We start from the raw sequence: 22,287 nt of genomic DNA on the forward strand, positions 1-22,287 counted from the left end.
GTCGTTATACGCGCACGCGCACGCGCGCGGACTCGTGAGCGCGCAGGCTGGTGTGAAGGAGCGCGGCCGGAGCAGGCAGGGGGCGAGCGGCAGTGGGGAAGGGTGTGTGGTAAGTTTGTAATTTGGAGGCGTTGGTCGTGGAAAATGTTGTTAATTGTGGGTATGCGGTTGAGTGAGTTTGTGTTTACTAGCTCTGGTCCACTTTGGGGTTTGGTCGTGCTTTCGTCTCACTGTCGGAGACACGGTAAGTTCCCGGACAGATTCGTAGTCAAGCCTCGCTGGAAACCAACGACAGCGTCCCGGTGAAACTACTCAGTCTGTGGAGTTTAAACTAAAAAGAGGCTAATTTCATCCCTCCTTTCACGCTGGTGCAGTTAGATTAACTCACATTTTCAGATACCCCTGTGGAAAGTGTTTTTTAATCTACGGTTAGGCGTTAATTTGAATGTCTCTCTTGGTGGTGACTGTCACACTGAATAGTCTGTTAAAGGGGAATTCCACCGACTTTTCAAAATTCGAAACCAGTCTTTAAGTGGTTTGATGAAATCCTTCATTCTCGATAAATCCAATCAGAATTATTCACATTGGAACCAGGCGTCTGCCACTAAACTAACACCTCATTAAAAGCTGTTGAAATGTTTCGGACGACTCACAGTAGTTGTAGGAGAATTTTGTACTACAACACGCTGCCCACTGTTGTTGCATTAGCAGTGTTTATAAAGCTAGGAAGCCAATGGAATTCAATGGATATTTTATATAGTAAGCAAAATGCTATGTGTTTATTTATTTATTTTAAAGTTTGCTGCATTAGAGTTGACATGGCAACCCCTGGTTCAGTTTCCAGGCACTATTAGTAAATCTGAGTACTTCTGTTTTGTAAACTATATATCATTTTGCATTAAATCAGCCAAACACATTTGTTTGTATCTCACAGATTTAATTAGGTGGAAGTAGCATTTTAAATATCTATTGTGAGGTATTTTATATTGTTGTGTCTAAATCCTGCATTAAATTCCTCCTGCGTCACTGCATCTTAGATTAAAATACTAAAAGCTGTAATTTTGCTGCAGAGGTGCATGTTTATTTCCAAGCAAAACAGTTTTAATGCCATAAACGTAGTATAGGTGGCTCTAAACTTTGAATGTCGTTCAGTAGACTCCTGTTTATGAATATACAATTAGCCAACGCTACTATCTCTACTTTCCACTCTACTGCTCACCTGCAGCTAGCAAGCCCCACCTTGCAGGTTGTATACTCTCAGAAAAATAGGTATGGTAGAGGTACATTATTGGTCACTAAAGGTACAAACAGTGTAAATGTTGATATAATTTCTGTTCTGAAGATGAAATCGGGCATGTAAATAAATAAATAAATCAACACAATTATAAAATCTAAAATTATAATAGAATAAGATACAATTATGGTTCCTAACTAAAAGCAAATAACATGGACCCTTGAGGGTACCACAGTGACAACAAAAGGTGCTATAACAGTGAGTTTTTCTGATAGTGTAGGGATTGGTTTCTTAGGTTTATGATGTAAGGAAAACTTGCTGCCTGAATCTGCCCATTTGAGACCATGTTTGGAACCCTGCAGTTGTTTTAAAGCAGAAATATTTAGGCATGGGGTTAAATGCCTATTTAGGATATGTCTTCTAATGTGTAAACAACACCATACTGACATGTTAGCCAGCTTATGAATAGGTTAGGATTGTCTGGACTGATATTATCTCTAAAATAAAACACTGCTGTTTTCTATCTCTTTAGGGGGACGCAGCTTGGTGCAATGTGGCATTCTTCAAGAGCTCCCTGCAGCTAGGAAACAAACCCGAGTGATCCAGGACTGTGCAGTACACAGCAGTAAGGGGCTCATGGAAACTGTAGGGTGATTTTGAGTTAAACTTTGTTTTTATTCTCTCTGTATTCTCTTTGTGAGCGGATTCACCTTCTGAAAATGATCAAAAGTGAACCTAAAAGTGACCGGGTGCTACGAAGCGCCTCGCCTCATAGAAATGCGTATAAATCCGACTTTCACTCCATCAAGTGCTCCTTTGAAGGCCCGTCCCTCTCTTACTCCAATGGAGGCAGCGAGACAGAGACTCGGGGCAGATCTTCAGGGAGCCGGGTGAACAAAATCAAAAACATCTTCCTTCAAATGGATGGCCAGCAGCCACAGGATGGCTCAGTCGTCCCCAAACCTGGGCCAGGCAGATTTCAGAGAGGCTCCACCTCCTACAGATCTAGCATGAGCAGCGTCTCCAGCATGGAATCAGCCACTTCAGATACAGCCCGAAAGGCGGAAGACGTCGTGTACGACAAAGCGACTTTGGCTGAGAAATTCTCAGTGACCAGGAAACTGTTTGAGAGTGGCCTTAAAGACCAGACACCCTTTGAGAGAGCTGCACCTGGTCGAATCATCAGTCACGCTTCTGTGTGCAGTGTTTCCGAAGAGGGGAGGAGTGTGAGGAAGCTGAGAGAGGAAAAAGACCGAGATCAGGCAGAGAGATGGAGGAGCGAGAGTGAGATGCCACTTAGCAAGCCTGGAGTGATGTTGAAGAATGCAGGACCCATATCCAGGAGGCTGGAAAGCTTCATGTTAGATAGCGATAGCGAGTCCGTGTCCGGCCCATCCGTCTCAACACGATCACAGAGTCCAAGCAGTCATTCTCAGCCTCCGTCTTCTCCAGCGAGCGAGCGCTCAGATGCACCTTCATCTCCAGACAGTGCCAGTTCTCCTACAACATACTCGCTGTGGTCTGAAAGTCCTTCAGGCCAGTCAGACACGTGTACACATCAGTTAAGCAGCAGTGACCCCCAACACCCAGTCATTCCAGTGAACGGTGTGTGCGCAGAAGTGTCTCCTGCTAATATTGCCAGCCGTATTAGCGAATCCTCTGTGTCCATCCTCGCTACGGAACCAACACTTGTGTATAAAAGTGAGAGGAGCCACCGTTTGTCCCAGAGCAGTGCTCCCGGTAGTCCAGGAACCAAGGAGGCTTCAGAAGAGGACACCTCCAATGGGATGCAAGGTAAAGCTGGAGCTCCAGGCCTGGCCACGGTCAGAGCTGAGCTAGTGGAAGTCCAGAACGAGTCTTCAGAAAGTGAGACCAATGAAGAGGACCGCATGGAGGATGAAGTATTTGAGGAGGTTAAGCAGGAGCAAGCCCAGAGTGGGAAGGCCCAGGGCACGTTCCTTGAGCAAGAATCCGGGTGGAGCTTTAGGATTAAGGAGGAGGAACGGTGGGAGGGGACGGGACCCACTCAGGACGGAGGAGTCGAGGATCAGGGAAGCAAGGAAAAGTTAGCAGGGCGGCAGAGTATGCAGAAAGAGCAGGGTGAGGAGGAGGAGGAAGATGATGAAGAGGAAGGCCAAGGGAAAGTTGTAGAGGACGAACAAGTGCCAGAGGAGACAAGTGTGCCCACTGAAATGAAAGAGTGTGAGGAGAGCATCATGGAGGAGGAACAGAAGGAGAAAGAGGAGGATGAGGAAGATGATGAGCTTGTGGAGGAGGCTGTTGAAGCCGTGGAGGATGAGGAGGATGAACGTGAAGTCCAAGAGATGGTTTTGGAATCGGAAAAGCGGCAAGGGAAAGAGGACTCTGGGAATAGGTCTTTGATATGCGGCATTGAGAATGCTGCTTTCGTGGATGATCGAGAAAGTAAGGCAGAAATGGATTACCAGCAGAACCAAGAGCAGGGGCAGTTCCAGGAATATGAGGAGATTCCAGGACTTTCTGATGAGGAGGTCACCAGCCCGAGGAGGAAGGTCAGGTTCTCCACTGCTCCTATTAAGGTATGATGACCTCTGCGTTTTCTGAATGAGGTTTTAGCTACTGTCCATGTTCAGACACACTGCATTCTGGTTTATCTTTGGTGTTGGAATTTTAACAATTCTTTGTCAAATGTACCATATTTTGTTACTAAAGTAAGTCCCAGGTTTTTCCACCCAGATGGTGTTAGCCTCCTAGCACTGACCTAAATCTCCCTGTCAGCACATTCACCTGACATTCCTGTCTCAGCAGTCAGCCCAGATAGCCCAGGATATACGGAAAGCTTCTTTTACAAGATCTCACTTGCTTGTGAAGGGTGTTTTTTTTGCTTCTAAGTACCTTGCTGTTGTGCAACTATAGCAGCAAATACTTTCACATTGGTGACATTGTGTGTTTCCTTTCCACTGTTCTGAGACTAGTTTTGCAGTTCTTCATGTTACAGTCAAGGGCACTGTCTGGGTAAAAAGAGCTGATCCTAGATCATTGCAAAGTGCAGCCAAGCAAGCAGCTAAAGTCTTGTCTGAGCTTGCATCAATTCAGGCATGTAATTCCTTTTTTTTTTTCTTTTTGCCTCTGACAGCCATCATGTGGAACGAAAAAGGAGGAGGGAGGGAAAGAGCCAGGGGCAATGGTTTATTTCCGTGTGCCAAGCCCCTTTGACCAGTAGCACTGTGGCTAATTTGTACCATTGCAAATCAGAAACCTTTCGATGTGCCCCATAGGGAGGACACATCATCAGTGTGTCATAGTTTTCTTGAGGGGTGATTTAATGGAAGAGAAGGCAGAGCCAAGTGGTGCAACAGGACTAATATAATCTCTTTCTAATGAAGCACCAATTTTTAAATTACATTTTTATTGTGATAATGATAAACACTATCCAGTTACTATCATCTTGTTCATTTGTTTCATGTCATGGAAAGAAAGATCATGCTACAGGTGGCACTGCCCATTCTTTACCTGTTTCAGCTTATCAAACTTCAAAACATGCAGCATTATTACACATACGGTGTAGTAAGAAAGCATCTTTTTAGTATTGTGATATATCTTGGTGAATTTTAATGGTGGAATGGCGTACATTAACGGTGCCAGTGGGGCTTGGTACAGTCTTAGTCACCAAGGAGGCCAGTGCAGTGAGGACTGAGTTGCCCTGTGAGGGACTGGTGCCTCCTCCAAGGTGTGTTCCTGCCTTGTGCCTGGTGATTCCGGGTAGGCTCCGGACCCACCGCGACCCTGAATTGGATAAGCGGTTTCATACAATGAATGAATGAATGTTAGGAACGTAGTTGTTAGCTGTAGCTGGCAGCTGATTGGATCATAAATAGCTACAGAAACCTTAGTGGTTGGATGTAAGATACTATTTCGTTAAATGAGGAGTTATTGTCACGTAACTTCCACATTAGATACTAGCACTAGCCTTCCACCTAGACTCCAGGATGTTGTTTAGCTCTCAGTAGAATCATGCAGCTGTCTAGAGGTACATTTTTTGAATCAAGGATTGGTTGGCATCACACAGGATGTGTATTGTGCCCAAGGTCACATGACTGATGCTTGGGCTTCTAGAAAGTGGCATACTTGAAAGGGACAGATCCTGTTTAGAAAAGAAAAGCCCCTCTGTGAGTGTGTGTGTGTGTGTGGGGCTAGTCACAGAGAGGGCCTGAATGTTAGTGTGTCTGTCTCCTGAGGGAATGATTTAGAATGGAACTGGCAATGCAAATCCACTACAGTAAGCTTGGGAGTATGTTAAGTGTGTCAGCTGTTTGGAACAAAGTATGCCGTTTTTCTGGCTCAAGTTTAGCCGTGAATTCCAGACTTTAGTGCTGCTCAAGTCTGATTAACAGGTGTGTGTTAATCTCTCCAGTTGTTCATACAGGTGTATTAAGTTTGGAAATTAGTTATTTTAAGCGCACACACTCTGTCTAGCACTTTAAAATTCAATATGCTGGCAATTGCTCTAGCTCTTGCATTACACAGGCATCTGTTTTATTTATTTATTTTCTTAGCAGCTAGAGATCTTTTCCTGGTTCATTATTAGATGTGTAGGCCTTGGCCAATGGGCTAATTGGACCAATTTTTGTGGCCATCCTGAGAATTGCTCATTTCACGCAGATCTCACACATTAATCTTCCCCCTGCTCTCAGCCCACCCTGATAATGAACCCTAAATATTATAGTTGTTCATTGATTACAGCTCAGTGTCTTGTTCTGTGGGGTGAATGTCAATATAACAGAGTGTAACAGACCTACAGTTTATCCTGATCAAATCTGTAAATGGGAGACCATTGTGTACATTTGCATATAGCACAGGTTCCTACTGTCTTCTGCCATGTTTCCTTTGACCTAAAGTTCACATTTGTTTGTGAAAACTTTGTGAGATTTAGGTTCTGAGACAGGACTGTGATGGGGGTTTATTTTACAATATTGTTTGATGTAAGTTGTGTATCGTCATAATCCTAATCGTTAGGTGTAAAATGGTATTGTAAATAATTAGTTAAGAAAATATAGGATATAAATCTACAAACTTTGTATGTGGACCTCAACGAAAGATAAAATGAATGGAAACATAGGATACAGGCCATTTTTAAACATCCCATAATTGGGGGCTGGTTTAAACAATGATGCGGAAACCTTGGTTGTTTTGATGTAGTTGATGTGTTTTACTAGGCTCTTTCTCTTCTGCAGCTTTTTCTGGTTTTGCTCCTTCCTTTTCCTCTGAAGATTGTAGATTGTAAATTAGGATTTCCGGCACACGGTTCTGTTTGTTGAACTGACAGTTATGAATGGTCAAGCTAGTGGCCATCATAAAGGCAAGGCAATTTAATTTATACAGCACTTGCCATACACTGCAAATGAGAAAATGCAAAGATATAGAATACAGACATGAACATTTTGAACATATCTAAGTACCACAGAAGGTCTTTTGCACAGATAATTACAATTTTATAAGAATAAAAAAATTGAAATTAAATAATGAACCAATAAAGTCATAAAATTAAGACTCTGTGCTCAACTACAGGAGGTCCTCCGGTTACGCCAGTCCCGAGTTACGATGTTTCGTGGTTATGACACATCTCCCATTTAGTGTATAAAGCCTTGTTTCGACTTAAGTGGTTTTGCGTCGTAAACGTCGTAACGTGAACTTCGTGTTTGGTGTGCGCGGCGGAAGAATACACAGTTATGCGGCTCGGGACCAAGGAGGATAGGTGTTAGGATAGGATAAGTGCTTACAGTGTGTTATTTACGTAAAGTATGTACGTATGTTCCGACTTACACCAAAAATCGGACGCGACTTAGGAACGGCTCAACGTCGTAAGTCGAGGACCCCCTGTAACTGACCTGAGTCCATGGATCTAAGAGATTTACCTGGTTATACTCTTTAGATATATTTAAATAAAGATGCATTCCAGGCTGAAATCATTCAGTGATTTATAGACTAGTAGCAGCACTTTATTTTTTAACCAACCGGAAGTCAGTGAGATTATTTTAGAACCGGATTAATGTTCTCTGTTCTCCTAGTCCTGTATAAAACTCTAGCATTAGCGTTCTAAATGAGCTGGATATATTTAATGGTCTTTTTGGGAAGTCCAGTTAGAAGACCATTACAGCAGTCCAGTCTACTGGAGATGACATCATGGATGAGTTTCTCTAGATCTTGCTGGGAATTCAAAACATTGATTCTGCTTATATTTTTAAGATGATAAGAAGGCTGTTTTTGCCGATGGCTTTAATAATACGGCTAGTGAAGGTGAGGTCAAAGCCTATAAGAACATTAAGATTTCAGACTTGGCCTTTGGTTTTTAGAGCCAGGGAATTGAGGTGTTCACTAATTCAAATCCTCTTCTCTTTGTTGCCAAACACAACATTCTTGGTTTTGTCTTTACTTAACCGTAGGAAATTTTGGCTCATTGAATTGTTTATGCACTCCAGACTTTGACACAGTGAGGCTATAGGGCTGTAATCATGTGGTGAGAGAGCCAGATAAAGATGAACATGTTCAAATTACTCTCACAAAACCTGTTCACCCAGTGCCTGCTTGAGTGTTTATAGACACAACATCTCATGTATATCCTTCCCTGTCGCCACTGTTTCACTGTTTATGATGCAGTTATGTAAAATATTACCAGCCTCATTGATTTTAAAAACCTACCAAAAAAATAATACCGCACACACACAGACGTGTTGCCTTTCGGTGGCTAAACAGGGAAGTAGAGATGTTTGGCGCTAGAATCTGAGACTTAAGCTGGCTCCTTCTGTGCTAAGGGGGATTTCACCCTTCACTAGTTCCACCTTAAATTTTGCTATGCTTCATAGTGAGCCATGTTTGAGCATTGGGACCTGGCAGCAGCATTAAAAAAAAAAATCCTACAAAAACCTGGGATTTAAGTGTGGAGTCTGGGGTGTGACCTGATTAGCGTGATTAGCGTGCTAATTCCTGTAGTCTTAACTCTCCCCTTGTTGCTCAGTCAGAGTGCACTGTATTTGAAATTACTTTTTTTGCAAATCACCAAGAACTAATTGTCCTTAGAGAGAAATGTAAAGGAGAAGAGAAGGGAAATAAACTTCAATCTAAGTTTTACATGTAAAAGAAATGAACATTGTTACGGTTACTCCATGACAACAGGAGAGAGAACTGAACAAAATTGAGGGGGAGAGTGAAAGAGAGAGAGAGAGAGATGTGGTAGGGGCCTGGTTGTGCCACTTTAGAGTGGGGTTTTGTTGTCAGACTGACTGATTTCCACCCAGTGTGTTTCTTTTGTTTAATTCTGCTAATTTGTTGCGTAGGCCAAGTCTGTGTGATGCACACACACACACACCGTCTGACCTGCTTTACTAAACCGCAATCCAACCAGTGCCTATTTAGAAATACACACTAACCTATTATATTCCATTTGAATATATAAAAACCCATATAATCTTTTAATAGATTTTTCATTTTTAAACTTAGGTTTTAAAATATGTGATGGAACATAGGGCTCAGTCAGTATCAGTATAGTGCAACAGAGCCCAGGTGTGTGAAGTTTGGTGTGTCCATGTGGGTTTCCTCTGGGTGCTCCGGTTTCCTCCCACAGTCCAAAAACACGTTGGTAGGTGAATTGGCTCAAAAGTGTCCATAGGTGTGAATATGTGAGTGTGTGCTGTCCTGTGATGGACTGGTGCCCTGTCCAGGGTGTGTTAACACCTTGCGCCAAGTGATTCTGGGTAGAGTCCGCGTCTGAGACAGACTGTGATCCTGAAATGGACTAGCAGTTACAGACAATAAATGAATGAATATATTGTAATATAAAATGTTTCAGTAATAATTATGTGGTTGAAATTAAACACATTTTCAATATTTTACAGTTACATTTAATTGCAAAGAGATCCTCAGTTGTAACACATACTCCATATGGTTTTCACTGTCTGCAGGTGTTCTCTGCCTACTCTAATGATGAATACGATCGCAGGAATGAAGAGGTGGACCCTGTGTCTGCCTCGGCTGAGTATGAGCTGGAGAAGAGACTGGAGAAGATGGACGTCATCCCTGTGGAAATTCAGAAAGGTAATGCTAATGTCTACATCACTAATCCTCACAGGCCAGTAGGGAGGATGGTTACAGAGCCTGCTTTATTACAGTGGTATGTGTGTGTGGAGCCGCCTCTTACACTTTCTGTATCCCTGTTTACTTTATAGAGACCTTAGACCATAAGTTTAGCAGCAATTTTATGTTCATCTGTAAGAGACTGGGTTTCCAGAAACCTGTTAAACTCAGGTCAGAACTGAAATTGATTTTGATTACAGCTGAAGACTGGACTATCTCAAGACTGGACTTGATATATTTGTGGGGATGGGTGGAATGAATAAATGCTGTAACTAACTGACGTGTAGGTCATTTTGGAACTGACACTGTAGTTGGGGATTTGCTGTGGAGTCACTCAGGCACATTCGCTTCCTTCCATAAGAGATTGCATTGGATTATTTAACAGTATTGTTCTCCTTGCTTTATGTGTTGGTCTTCAAAAATACATGTTTACTTAGCTCTGGTGCTTATGCTCTAGTTTCCCTGTGCATATTTGCTGGTCTTGGGCTTCATGTATGTATTTTTTTCTGTCTGAACAGGGGAAGATGGACTGGGGATCAGTATTATAGGAATGGGAGTTGGGGCTGACCAAGGCTTGGAGAAGCTCGGCATCTTTGTTAAAACCATCACAGAGAAAGGAGCAGCCGAGCGAGATGGACGGTATGTATGAAACAATAATGGAATACTTCTTGTGTGTTCTTCATACTTATTAGGTGTACAAATAAGGTTAAAAATAAGCATTTTTGTGTAACATATGATGGTTATTCAAAACTCATACCTTATGATGGCTTTATTTTATATATATATATATATATATATATATATATATACTAATACACACACTAATACCCAAAAAATATTATAAATTTATTACAATGTGCCACTGTGTGGCAGTCCATCAGCACTGTGTAACGTCTTAGTTGCCCACACACTTTGGGGCTCTGCGTCCAACGTTACTGTAATACTTATAACTATTAAGACTATGGCCATTAATGTAAACACATTGATCTAAAACCTTAAACATAAAGACTATTTGTCATGCCCTCACAAATATAGTTAATGACCTGAGCCAAAAGATGTCTGTTTTAAGTGTTGTTTATTGTCCATTGTTGGTTACAGGTGAGTTTATTAAATTGGAATCATTGTAGCTAGACCTTCCGTCATGGAAATACATTTTTACTCCTGACCTATTTCCATTATTCAGCCTTTGAATTAAACTAAGGTCTGTTGTCTAAACACATAATCCAATCTAAGGCCAAATTTCACAGCTTATATGATCCAAAAGATATGGAGTAGGAATTACGTAATGATTAATATAATGTAAAATAAGTTCTTATTATGCGCTTGTTTTCCAGCATTAAAGTGAACGATCAGATCGTGGAGGTGGACGGAGTCAGTCTGGTTGGAGTCACTCAGACATTTGCTGCTACTGTACTGAAGAACACCAGAGGACTTGTGAAGTAGGCAGATAAACACATACACACAATCCGCTCAGTACAAACATGTCAAATCGGTCAATAATTTACCCACATGGAATTCTGGGTGAGGTTTCCTTATTGTTATGGTCTGAAGCATTTCAGACCATGAACGTACAGACGCTCTCTATTTAGCAATAGCTTTGCAGAGTAATGCCATCATCATCATCTGGGCACGGTGGTCAGAGATCATCGGGTGTGCTTGTGTTTGCACAAAGATATTGCAGATCTGTTAATGATTAATGAGAGCAGTGTCTGATTTTCAGTATACAACCAGGTGAAGGGCAGAGTATCCCTTCAGGAAATTGTGAAATGGCTGTCAGAGCGTGTTTAAACCGGCTATTTCCTATCATTCAGTTTAATGTTTAATTCATTAACCGAGAATTGTTGATTGCTAAAAATAAATGAAGGTTAAATGCAAGTAAATACAAAGATGAAGGATAATGGGCAAAACCCAGGCCATTATTTATGAATGTTCAGTCAAAATATTACATATAAGATTATCTATTTGCCAAAGGAAGTCGAGGGAAAATGGCTGTGCTTGGTAGAACCCCACAACCACGAGTAGTACACTTTTAAATGGAATATTTAGAATAAAAAGACTTTTAAATGTAACGATGTTTAAATCCAGGTTTCTGATTGGCCGTGAGAAGCCAGGGGTGGAAAGTGAAGTGGCTCGACTCATTAATGAGACTTTGGAGCAAGAGAAGAGCCCTCAAGAACAGGCCCAGCAAGAAGATGATGTGTGTCAGAATGAAAAAGAAGAACATGAAAATGCCCTTCAGCCTGAGGAAGCGGAGAATGTGGAGCAGATACCACAGCAGACCCATGGAGAACAGGAAGGGAATCAGCCTTTACTCAGTGGTGAACAGAACCAGAAGACCACTATACAAGAGGTGAGAGGAAGTGTTAAAGAAGTGTTATTGAGACTGGCTTTGGATTTTGATTCAGTAGAAAAGCAGAGTTTAGCTTACTTTAATGATGTGAGCTATGTGTATTCCAGTTCTTTACCGCATTGAACTCACAGAAGTGTGAGCTTCAAAGCCTTGTGACTAATCACATTCCTCTGATTTTAAATAATCTGTAAATGCAGTGTTTCATAATCGTGCTTCAAGAAAAACACACCCATGGGAAACAAAGTGGTAGTTCTCTCTAACACACACAGCTACATCTTGTTAATGTGATGCTTTTAAAAAAGAGTTGGTGTGAATATTTTCCCCCAATCTGGACAGCCAATCAGAATGCACGTGATAAGCCTGACTACTTGTGTATTAGGTCATTGGCTTTTGAATTACACAGAATGTTTCTATATTCTCTATTACTAAACTAATCTGATCCATACCAAAATAGTATTGAATTTTGATACCCAGGCCTAACCAGGATTGCTTCGCGAATACCATCCCATGTTTGCATGTGTACGAAGGGGTTAGGCCGTTCCATTTTTAAACTTACCGTGCCCCACTCTTCCATCAGCAAGTGAGCACTTGGGTTACACAAGAGGGTGGAGGGCAAGTCAGCGAAAACTAAAACAGAGTTTGGAGTTAGAAAGGTTAGTCTGAGAGAGGCAGGAGGTAGAACCATGAATTATGAATTTTTTTTTTTTTTTACTGAATGTATTTAATGATAGATTAGTCAGTCAGATTTGATTTGGGAATGAGAATCTGATTTGTCCTCGCCTTTTTTGTTGCTGTGAAACAGGACAGAATGACTCAGATGGAAGAGAAGGAGCAGGAGAAAGAAAAGGACATGTCCTATGACCTCACACAGGAGGTGTTTGAGCACCTGAAAAGTCAAGGCATTGTCCTCCCGGAGGATATAAATCATACAGAGCTTGACCAAAGATTCAAAGAGGTGGGTTTGTGCCAGTGTTAGTGGGTTACATTGTCTTGAGAACTTGAGAGATGTTAGTCGTTAGAACACAGAATTGACTGGTGTCCATTTATACAAGTTCATGCTCTTATTTATATAAGCAAAAGTATTTATTTAAATTTGATGTGTCTTTTTCTAGCTACAAATAAAGCACAGTGCGACCACGGCTGAACTGATGTTAATGAAGGAAAAGGTAGGCTCACAGGTCCTGCTAAAATTTACTGTTACATTCGCTGTGTCAATCTGTATATGTGTGCATGTAGACACAGTTTTCGTGTGTTTTCCAAGCTGCGAGTGTGTGAGGTGGACCGTGCGGCCTGGGAAGCTCGAGGAGCCGCTCTGGAGAAGAGTGTGGACGAAAGCAGAGAGAGAGTGGAGAAGCTGGAGAAATACTGGCTGGACGCTCAGTCGCTGTGTAAAACCATCAACCAGCGGCTCAACGAAGCCCAGAGGCAGCATGAGGCTCTGCAGCTCAAATACGACCAAACCATCACACTGCTGCAGGAACACAGGCAGAGGTAGACTACTGAGGACTTTATGCCCTTACTTGGTGAATGTAGTGGTTCTGTGTTGATGGTAACGCCTCCAGCCTGATACTATGAGAACATTAGTAGAGAATAGGGTTTCTGTGATTTACTTCAGAGTTTTGAGGCTGGTTTCATATTGTCGCGGTCCAAGGACAAACCTCATATCTCATAAATACTTTACAGGAGAAGGGAAAAAAACCTTCTAAACTTTCAGTGGAAGTCAATGTAAATAGATTTGTTTCCAAGTAATTTTGGAGCATATCTTCTACTTCTATTTATCGTTCTAGTTTATTAAGTTTTCACACAACTAGCTTTACACAGTTTCACAATTTCCCTCATTTTTTTATTTAATTAATTTACTATACATGTTTTGAAGCTACCAGTTTTATGCAAACGTCACTCTGGATCGTTTTAAAATTAGATGGAGCTCCGTCACTGCTGCACAACCCAATGCTGGGGATTTTATACACCTCTCCTTGGCATTTGGAGATTGGGCAGGGTGACCTTAGGCTCATGTACAGCTGCTCTAGGGCATCTTATTATACATGCTGTGTTTTTCATATGTAACATAGTTATGCAAAATCCCATGTAATCAGTTTTTTTCCTACATTTTATAATTTCCCTGTTCTTTTTTGTGTTAACCTTATTCACTCCTGATTCGAGGAGGCCTGTGGGTGATGTACATCTAAAACAGAGTGGAAGTGGTTTGAATAATTCATGGCAGTGAGTGGAGCATTTGAGTATGTTGTTTAACAGTGCCTCGTTTGCAGGGAAGAAGAGTTTGTGAAGAGAGAGGAGGATTTGAGGCGACGGCTAGTGGAGAGAGAAACAGATTACGGGAGGAATGTGAGGAAGCTACAGGAACAGGTAAATCTGGGATTATAGAGTGGAGATGGTAAGCTGAAGTTTTGAGGATAATATTGATGGATTTTTATGGAGTCATGGGGCCAGTTTAGGAAATTTCATTCCATACTAATTTGGAAATGTGATTTAAGGTTTTTACACATTTTACATTTGAGTTTTTTCAGTGAGTTACAGCTCTAAATTTCACGTGATCCAAAAAAACAATGGTATACATATTGGGTTTATTTTGTTTGTTATTTGTTTTTGTTTTCTTTTTCTTTTCTAGACCACATTTTAAAGAAAGTAATCAGATCCTAAACAGTGATTTATAAAAATCTCTATTTGAAAAGCGGCATTTTTGGGTTGTCTCTGTTTTTTGCGGAGCCTGAATAAACTTTAGGTATTAGTTCGCTCCAAAATCTAAAGGCTGGATTTCTTTGAATGCCTTTTCAGATTGCTCTCCTGGAGAGTCGAGCTGGTTCGGACCCTCCTGAGGACTCATGCAGTCCTGCGGGGGAGAGCCAACACAGCAGTCCTACCTCAGGGTCCTCAGACAGGAACGGACATACTTCGGATGAACTGCTCTGTGGTACGTATATCGTCATTTCATCCTGAACTTTTCACTGTAATAGCCATTATGCAAAGCTAAAGGGAGAGTACTGTCTAGAACTATGGCTTAATATATAGCCGCCTTGTTGTGTTATACAGTATTCTGTGCTGCTCAGTCGTTTTGACTGAATGCAACATAAAACCGTTTTTAGGAATCTCTGTTTTGTCAACAAATCCAGCTTGATAATATGTAAGCTAATACCTTCAACAAAACTAGTTTTTAAGTGCTGTGTAATGTCCTGAGAAAGACCTCAGTGTCTTGATCCTTTTCAGTGTTGAGAAGCGCAACTAATGCAGGAAGACTTAAGTTTTACTGAGAATTATGGCTTTTTGACTATTTATAGTTTTACTTTGCTATGTGACTCTTCAGAGGCAGATTTAGGGGAGGCTGTACCGCAGACAGACCGTCTAGACTGCAGCGCGTACCGAGCCAAAGCCAAACTGACACAGGGAGTCCAGCGCAAGAGGCCATCTAGAAGCAAACTCAGAGAGTCCGCTAAAAGCACACAGTCTTCCGTTCAGTCACAGGTGAGAACCAGGTCGCTACTGGGCTCTGCCTGTACCAGTTGGGAAAAGAAAAAATGTATGTATAGTTCAAACTTTTAATTTAGCTTTGTCTTCTTCAAGGGCATATTTTGTATTGAAAGAGGTGTGCCCCAGGGGTATATCTTAGGAATCACACAGTTGTAAATAAATAATCCTTTAGCTACTAATCGTCCTCGCTGCCGTGAATGTTTTTACTTCTAGTTTTAGGCCTAAAGAAAAACAATAGCCATAACTTTGCTCTTTTTTTTCGTACATAGGATCAACAGGGTATTAGTGATAATGATAATGAAACTAACCGACGACACTCCTACCTGGAGAGCCTCTCCATTCCTGTACCTTCCCTCCAGCCTGAGAGCCAGAGCAGACCAGGAGGAAAAGGAGGCGATGTGTCCAGCTCCCCCTCTCTTCAGGCCCACACCCCTCTGGGTCAGGGCAGTGCCGGGTCCAGTCTCTCTCCTCCTAAAGACTCATCTACTCCTCACTCTCCCTCATCCAGCCACTCCTCGTCCACCCTGCTCCACAACCTCCGCAACAGAAAGTACAAGAAGAAGGACAACAGCCAGAACAGGTGTACAAAAGGTGCAGGCTTTTTTCTTCATTCGGCATTGCCACCATTCGCTTCTCAGCCTCCTTCATTTATGTTGTTAGTTCAGAATGCATTTTTTTACAATAATATTCTGGGTCCCTATTCACAAAGCCTCTCAGAGTGGAATCCAAGATCAGATTCCAATTATTTATTGAAACCTCACTTGGAGAAACAGATTCTAGATCAGTTCTGAGATTGAGAAGTCAGTCAACAAGCAGCAGACAATATTTATGATGATGTTTTTTTATTTATTTATCCCCCCCCCTCCTTTGTGTATATCTTGGGCAGCACGGTGGCGCAGCAGATAGTGTCGCAGTCACACAGTTCCAGGGATCTGGAGGTTGTGGGTTCAAGTCCCTCTCCAGGTCACTGGAGTGTGATGTGTTCTCTCTGTGTCTGCGTGGGTTTCCTCCTGGTGCTCAGGTTCAAAAACAGGTCCAAAAACACATGTTGGTAGGTGGATTGGCGACTCAAAAGTGTCCATAGGTGTGAGTGAGTGTGTCGCCCTGTGAAGGACTGGCGCCCCCTCCAGGGTGTGTTCCCGCCTTGCGCCCAGTGTTTCCTGGTAGGCTCCAGACCACTGCGACCCTGAACTGGATAAGTGCTTACAGACAATGAATGAATGAAAAAGTGCAGCTCACAATAGAGGGAGAATGAAATTGCTTTGCAATCCCTGAATGAGCCAGATTATGTGCCATGGAGTGGAAAAGAGTGACTCAGGCGTTTTGAACAGGAGGGTAAATACAATCTTTTTCTCACAGATGAAGAGAGTGACGGCTCAGCGACAAGAAGATCCAAGAGAAGGTTTCCTGATTTTGGGTAAGGCCTGGTTGTAGTGTATGATTAATTAGTGATTACTTCATCAGCTCATTTCAATTATAATAACTCTTGTTGTTGTGTAGAGGGCTGCGGAGGTCCGGTGGAAAAGGCCGGAAAGAGGAGAAGGGCACACTACGAGGCTCTATAGGAAGCAGGTGATTGAGCAGCTTCCAGATTTTATTTCTTAATATTGAAATTCTTATACTGACCAATGTAAAAAATGCCCTTGACTCTACTGGTGTCTAATTGAATTCCTAACATCATTTAGTAATGATCTAATTTTCATCTTTAATGCTATTCTGTTTCTGTAGAGGTTCTGCGGACCTAGCGGACGAGTCCAGCAGAAACGTTTCTCCCTCAGACTCGTTGTCCTCCATCCCGTCCTGCATGCCTTTCTCCTGGTTCGGAGACAAAGACAGAGAGAGGGAGCGAGCGAAAGAACAGTCACTGTCCAGCTACAGCCTGCCACACTCTGCTTCAGAGAGAGACACGGAGGACAGACAGGAACGGAGGAAAAAGGTGAGACATGAAAGAAAGGGAGGGACCTTTTAGACAGTCTTTAAAGGAGAATTTTTTAAGAATCCTGTTAAACCCAGAACCACACAATCTTCCTATGTGGTACAGGTGTGCTAGTTTCTCCATCTGTAGCCTGTAGGTGACTGCAGTGGTCTTCCTACACGTCCTTCTTTGGGAGAAAGTACTCTACACTGCCATCTGGTGGAGAATAGAGTTCTGACATCTCCGGGTTCTAAATATAATAATGAATGTTTCCTTATCAGAATACTAATTAATTATTTATTTATGACCATTCCCTTTGTAATTGCACATTGTGTATAATAAATAGGCATGGTATTATATTTCTGCCATATAACTCGACTTTAATAAGGGAGTTGTGCAAAGAATGCTTCCGAAGAATTTCTCTTGTAGAAGAAGTGTTGCAACATAAGTCCTTTTGCTGAAATATATCAGAATGCCTGGACTCAGATATTCAGGACATTCTGGTTTAGGTAGCTCTTGTCTGAAGGCACTAAATTGATTATATATTTACGTTCAAGCAAACTGCTTACCGATCTTATAGAATAGACATGGTTTAAGTCTCGACTCTCGCATTCCTTAGAGTTGGTATCCTGTAGAATACTCACATTTAATAGAAGGTAGTTCCACTAACACACGGTCCATTCACTTGTTACCAGAGGCTCTACTACTTATGTGTTGGTATAGGTTGAAAAAGTAAATACCACCGCAGTGACAGTGATTCTAACAGTGTGTATTGAGTGCAGTATGTGGATGCTATAGTGTCTTGCCCTTTGTAGTGCACTATGCAGGCTACATTAAGTCTCTATTAGAGTTTTGTTTGGGGTTTAGTAGGATGCTTTCACTTAGGCTAGTTAGCATGTAGCTACAACTCTAGCTTTCATTTAGCATTACTCTCTTTGTTCTATCTGTGTGTCTTCAAGTATAAGTGCATCAGTTGTTATTAGTCTATAATTACTAATCTCTGTAGTGACGTATTGCCTGTAGAATGGGGCGTGTTATATGAAGCTATGCCCAATGTCAAGTGGAGGCAAGAGGGATAAAGAAGTCCCCAAACTTTGGCTGAGGAGCAGTGGAAGTCTCTGCAGTGAAGAGCTCTACCCAATACCTCCAGTACCTGACCTCACTAATGCTCTCATGGTTGAATGCCATCAGTGTACTGCCAAATGGTCGTTTCACTAAAGCACACATCAGACAGGATTTCAATCGATGTCCCGCCATCATTGAATACGACGTATGTGTGTGTGTCTGTGTGTGTCCGCTGCAGAGTTTCTCTGTGACGGACGAGTCGAGTGCAAGTAGCCCTCGCTCTGCTCTGGCCGCTTTACTGACCGACCCTCGCTCTCGAGGGCGCTCCCTCAACTTTACTTTCTCCTCCTGTGAGGTGAGTGACCGCAGTGTCACCAGAGCTGCTGTGTCTGAAACTGTGCCCTATTCACTACGTTGCACTATTTTTGGGGTTCCACCGTGTAGTAGTGTCTGAAAATATAGTCCCATAATACACTGTAAAAAGTAGTGGACAAAGCATGTGCATTAGTCGATACCCATAATCCACTGCCTTGTTTGGTTTAAAAAAACAAACAAACAAAAAAAAAACCCCACATGACGTAGTATCCGCTCATTCACTTCCTGCTATAGTGCACTCTATAGGGAGTAATATAGACAATGGTGAATGGGAAGCCATTTCAGACACAGGGCCAGTCTACTTCGTGTGACCTCTGACCTTAGGTCATCAGTAGTTAAACTTGTGTAGCTGTTTGTAGAGAAAAGACTCTCCACCCAGGTGCTGTGGTCTTCAGCTCTTTCAGTGTTTTCAGTAATGTTTGGTTACAGTTCCATGTAGAAAATGATTCTATGATGATCCTACCTCCACAGCTTTCAATTACTGGGCGATAAAGGGGTGATTATTCATGTGATTTTTCTGAAATGTACACAACATCCAATACAGTGACACTACAGTACACTACACTGCAGAATCTCTGTTTAACATGGATTCTCACACATAGCGACCCACTCTGTGGAGCATGAACTGCTTTATTCTGGGACTGAAAAATCATTGAATCACCCTAATGCACTTCACAGAAAAAAAATCTAAGTTAATGATCAGTTTTATTATTGTCTTTTGCTATTTTTGGAGGTAAATCACTTCTTTAAAAACAAAGTTAGCTGTGTTCAGAGTAAGGTCTAGTGTTGTTAATATCCACAATTTGTTGACAGTAAATCCATTCTCAAACAATGCAATGAAGGTCAGAAGTATTATAAAAGCATTTCACTTCATAATAAAAAAATGATTAATGCCCAGTGATGGCAAATATATCAACTAATATATTTTCAGTCACTTCTCTTTTGTTCTGAAACTTTGCATCACACTGGGTTGAGAATCTGCCTTGTAGAGCATGATGACAATATAGATATCCATGATTTACATTGCAGTGTTTCCCTTGCGCAAGTAAAAGTTGTAGAAGAATCTTTCTCTCTGTGACGTCATTTCTGAATGTACTCCAGACTCAGAGTGGCCTGCTCACGCTTTTATTGTAGAACAGCACTGACATGATTGCCGAATTTATGAAACTTGCATGTAGTGCGCTTCCCCTATTCTAACATGCAGTGACTTTTATTTTGAAATGTAGGATTAGTCAGTGCCATTGAACCCGTGTTAGCCTGCCTTCTGGAGAAGAAATATAGACAAATATTCTAACCTTTAACCTTGTTTAGGGGTTGGGACGCTTCGGCTCAGGCTTGGGGCTCTGGAGCGAAGGGATTTTTTGTTTTTGTTGTTTGTTTTAAGTCTAGGGTTTTGTTCTTTTAAAGCTGGGTTTACACATTTAGGGTTAGGGCTGTTACTGATGTTGAGTGTAGGGGTCTTTGTCTTGGGTCATGAATATGGATGTCTAGTTTAATATGTCTGTGTGTATATACATATTACCCCCCCCACCCCAACCAACAAAGACTCTGGATGATGAGCCTTCTCCTGTTGTGAAAGAACATGTGTGGCAAAACCGGCCGCTCCCAGAGTGGACCGTCCAGCAGGTTTGTCATTGGCTGATGGGGATGAACATGGAGCAACACACAGCTGAGTTCACAGCCAAGGGAGTGGATGGCAAACAGCTCATGGAGTTGGACAGTAGTAAGCTCAAGGTAATTTTGTGGCACTTGTCAGTCTTTTTTTAATATATGTATCGCTGATATATTAATATTAAAGAAGGCCAGAAAAAAGTGTACATTTTAAAATATTTTGGAAATAAAAACAAATTTCACTGAATGCTGATGTTAAAGGAATTTGTGTTGTCTCAATTTACAGGGCCTTGGAGTGTCCAGTCACAGAGACCGCTCCACCATCAAGAGGAAGCTTCGAAACATGAAGAAGGCTCAGGAAAAGCTGGAGAAACAGAGGGTGAAGAAAGAGAAGGAAGCCGAGCAGAGCGGAGGGAAGCTGGCCAAACCTGAGTCGGCCTGCTGAGAGAAAATCAGGGACCCCACGACCCAGCTTAGAGAGTCCAGCACTTACACACACACACACACACACACACACACACACACACACAGAGGAGGGTGTGCTTGGCAGTCTGTGATAAGTGCATCAGTGGAGAGGAAGGACAGAATAAACACAATAAAAGTAAGTAAACAGGAAAGCTTTCTCAGTTCCTCGGACGTCTGCAGGAAAAGCCTGGACCTTTTATATTTGATTGTCTTTTTAAAACGAGCTTGTGTCTAGTTTAATCCTTCAGGACGTTTCATTTGCACCTTCGAAAGTCGAGACTCCAGTCTGCCACAGCTAGTCTTGCAATACATTAATTTCTAACAATCTAAAATGACCAGTAGCACCTGCCACCTCTTCACACTAGAGGGCAGCAGAGTAAAGGATCTGACAAAAATCCTATCCATGGCCATTGTTTTTAATCAGGGGTGCTGAGTATAACTGATCTAGGATCTATTTTTGTGACCACCAGAGTTATCATAAACTGAGCTGTCTTCTGATCCAGGATCAGCAATTATTCCGAGCATCTCTGCTCATGTCAGTCCTGTCTTAAAGGAATACTTCAGAAAGAAACTGCTAATGTTGCTAACATTCAATGCAAGTTAATATATACAAATTAGCATCATGCAAATTAATGCTTCCGGTTTTGTTGGCCAGCATGTCTGGCCAGGCTCACTGTAATGTCAATGCTAGCATTAGCTTCCATTCTTTCTTGGCATTATTAATATGTTTTGTCAAACTAACTGATGGCTAATAGTTTCTGTTCATTGTTATCCATGTTATCATGTTTGGTCACGCTAGTAGCTAGCTATATTCCAGGACTTGTTTGGCCAAGCTAATTTGGTACCATTTAGCTCCTACACATTGTTAGCTCTGCACTGTTTGGTCGAGATAAGTGGTAGTCTTTCATTGATTTCTCTCAGGTTAGCAGCCGGTGCAGAAAATTGGTAGCTAATCACTTATCATGTTTGGCTTTGATTTATTGGACAAGCAAAAAGGGTCGCCACTGCCTTCCATTCAATGTTAACATTTAGTTCTAGCTTCCATGTGAAAGGTTTGGTCAAGCTAACTACAGCCTCCATTCATTATTTAGCCATATTAGTATGTTTGTTGAAGCTATTCTTTTAAAATTGACATTGCTGCTAGTGCACTTTAGCCTGAACACTTCCAATAGCCACATGCTAACCACCGTTATCTGTGCTCAGCTCTTCACATTCTCGAAGCAAACAAGCAACATACACACAGACTGTGCCCTGAAGTGTGCACATCACTTCCTCTACTGTACTTTTATAAATGATATTTTTATAGTATACTGTACATAATATTTTCATAAATGAATGCTGTAAATGAAATTGTGATGTAAGGTCTTCATCTTTTATTGCTGCATAAGGCTGCGAGTGAGTTTAAACGTGTAATAAATAAACATATTTTACATGGACTGCTTAAATGTTTTTTTTTTTGTTTTGTTTTTGTTGAATCTGAGAACATTGTGCAATGATTATTTACATTTTAAAGGGAAATAAAACTCACATGATGCAGTACACAGAAGGAGATGCTAATTTGATTAAAATAATTGTGATCAAAATCCAGTTCTTTTTATGTCAAACACATATTGGATTAATGGTTTTTCATCATACTGTAGCCATCACTGAGATTTTATTATTCAGTTCATCACTAAC

At 41.6% G+C, this 22,287-nt stretch overlaps 1 protein-coding gene across 1 annotated transcript; it reads left to right on the forward strand.

Annotated features, from left to right (window-relative positions):
- ppp1r9alb (protein phosphatase 1 regulatory subunit 9A-like B) lies at window positions 1–22,236 on the forward strand. The gene is made up of 18 exons (XM_066660968.1): window positions 1–109; window positions 1,767–3,792; window positions 9,172–9,304; window positions 9,862–9,982; window positions 10,678–10,782; window positions 11,429–11,693; window positions 12,496–12,648; window positions 12,806–12,859; window positions 12,955–13,184; window positions 13,964–14,060; window positions 14,490–14,625; window positions 15,016–15,173; window positions 15,449–15,770; window positions 16,539–16,596; window positions 16,680–16,751; window positions 16,908–17,115; window positions 20,080–20,268; window positions 20,432–22,236. Exons 2-18 carry the CDS (start codon window positions 1,954–1,956, stop codon window positions 20,588–20,590), a joined length of 4,299 nt encoding a protein of 1,432 aa, XP_066517065.1. The 5' UTR covers window positions 1–109; window positions 1,767–1,953; the 3' UTR covers window positions 20,591–22,236.
- The last annotated feature ends 51 nt before the right edge of the window (window positions 22,237–22,287 follow it).

This window comes from Hoplias malabaricus, chromosome 2, assembly GCF_029633855.1.
Source record: "Hoplias malabaricus isolate fHopMal1 chromosome 2, fHopMal1.hap1, whole genome shotgun sequence".
Lineage (NCBI taxonomy): Eukaryota > Metazoa > Chordata > Actinopteri > Characiformes > Erythrinidae > Hoplias > Hoplias malabaricus.

Excerpts from the sequence above, each read along its gene's own strand:
- ppp1r9alb (XM_066660968.1), top strand. The coding sequence starts at position 1,954 with ATGATCAAAAGTGAACCTAAAAGTGACCGGGTGCTACGAAGCGCCTCG. Across the intron at positions 12,860-12,954 it reads TGATGTTAATGAAGGAAAAG|CTGCGAGTGTGTGAGGTGGA; the intron begins GTAGGCTCACAG and ends GTGTTTTCCAAG. Across the intron at positions 15,771-16,538 it reads CCAGAACAGGTGTACAAAAG|ATGAAGAGAGTGACGGCTCA; the intron begins GTGCAGGCTTTT and ends TTTTTCTCACAG.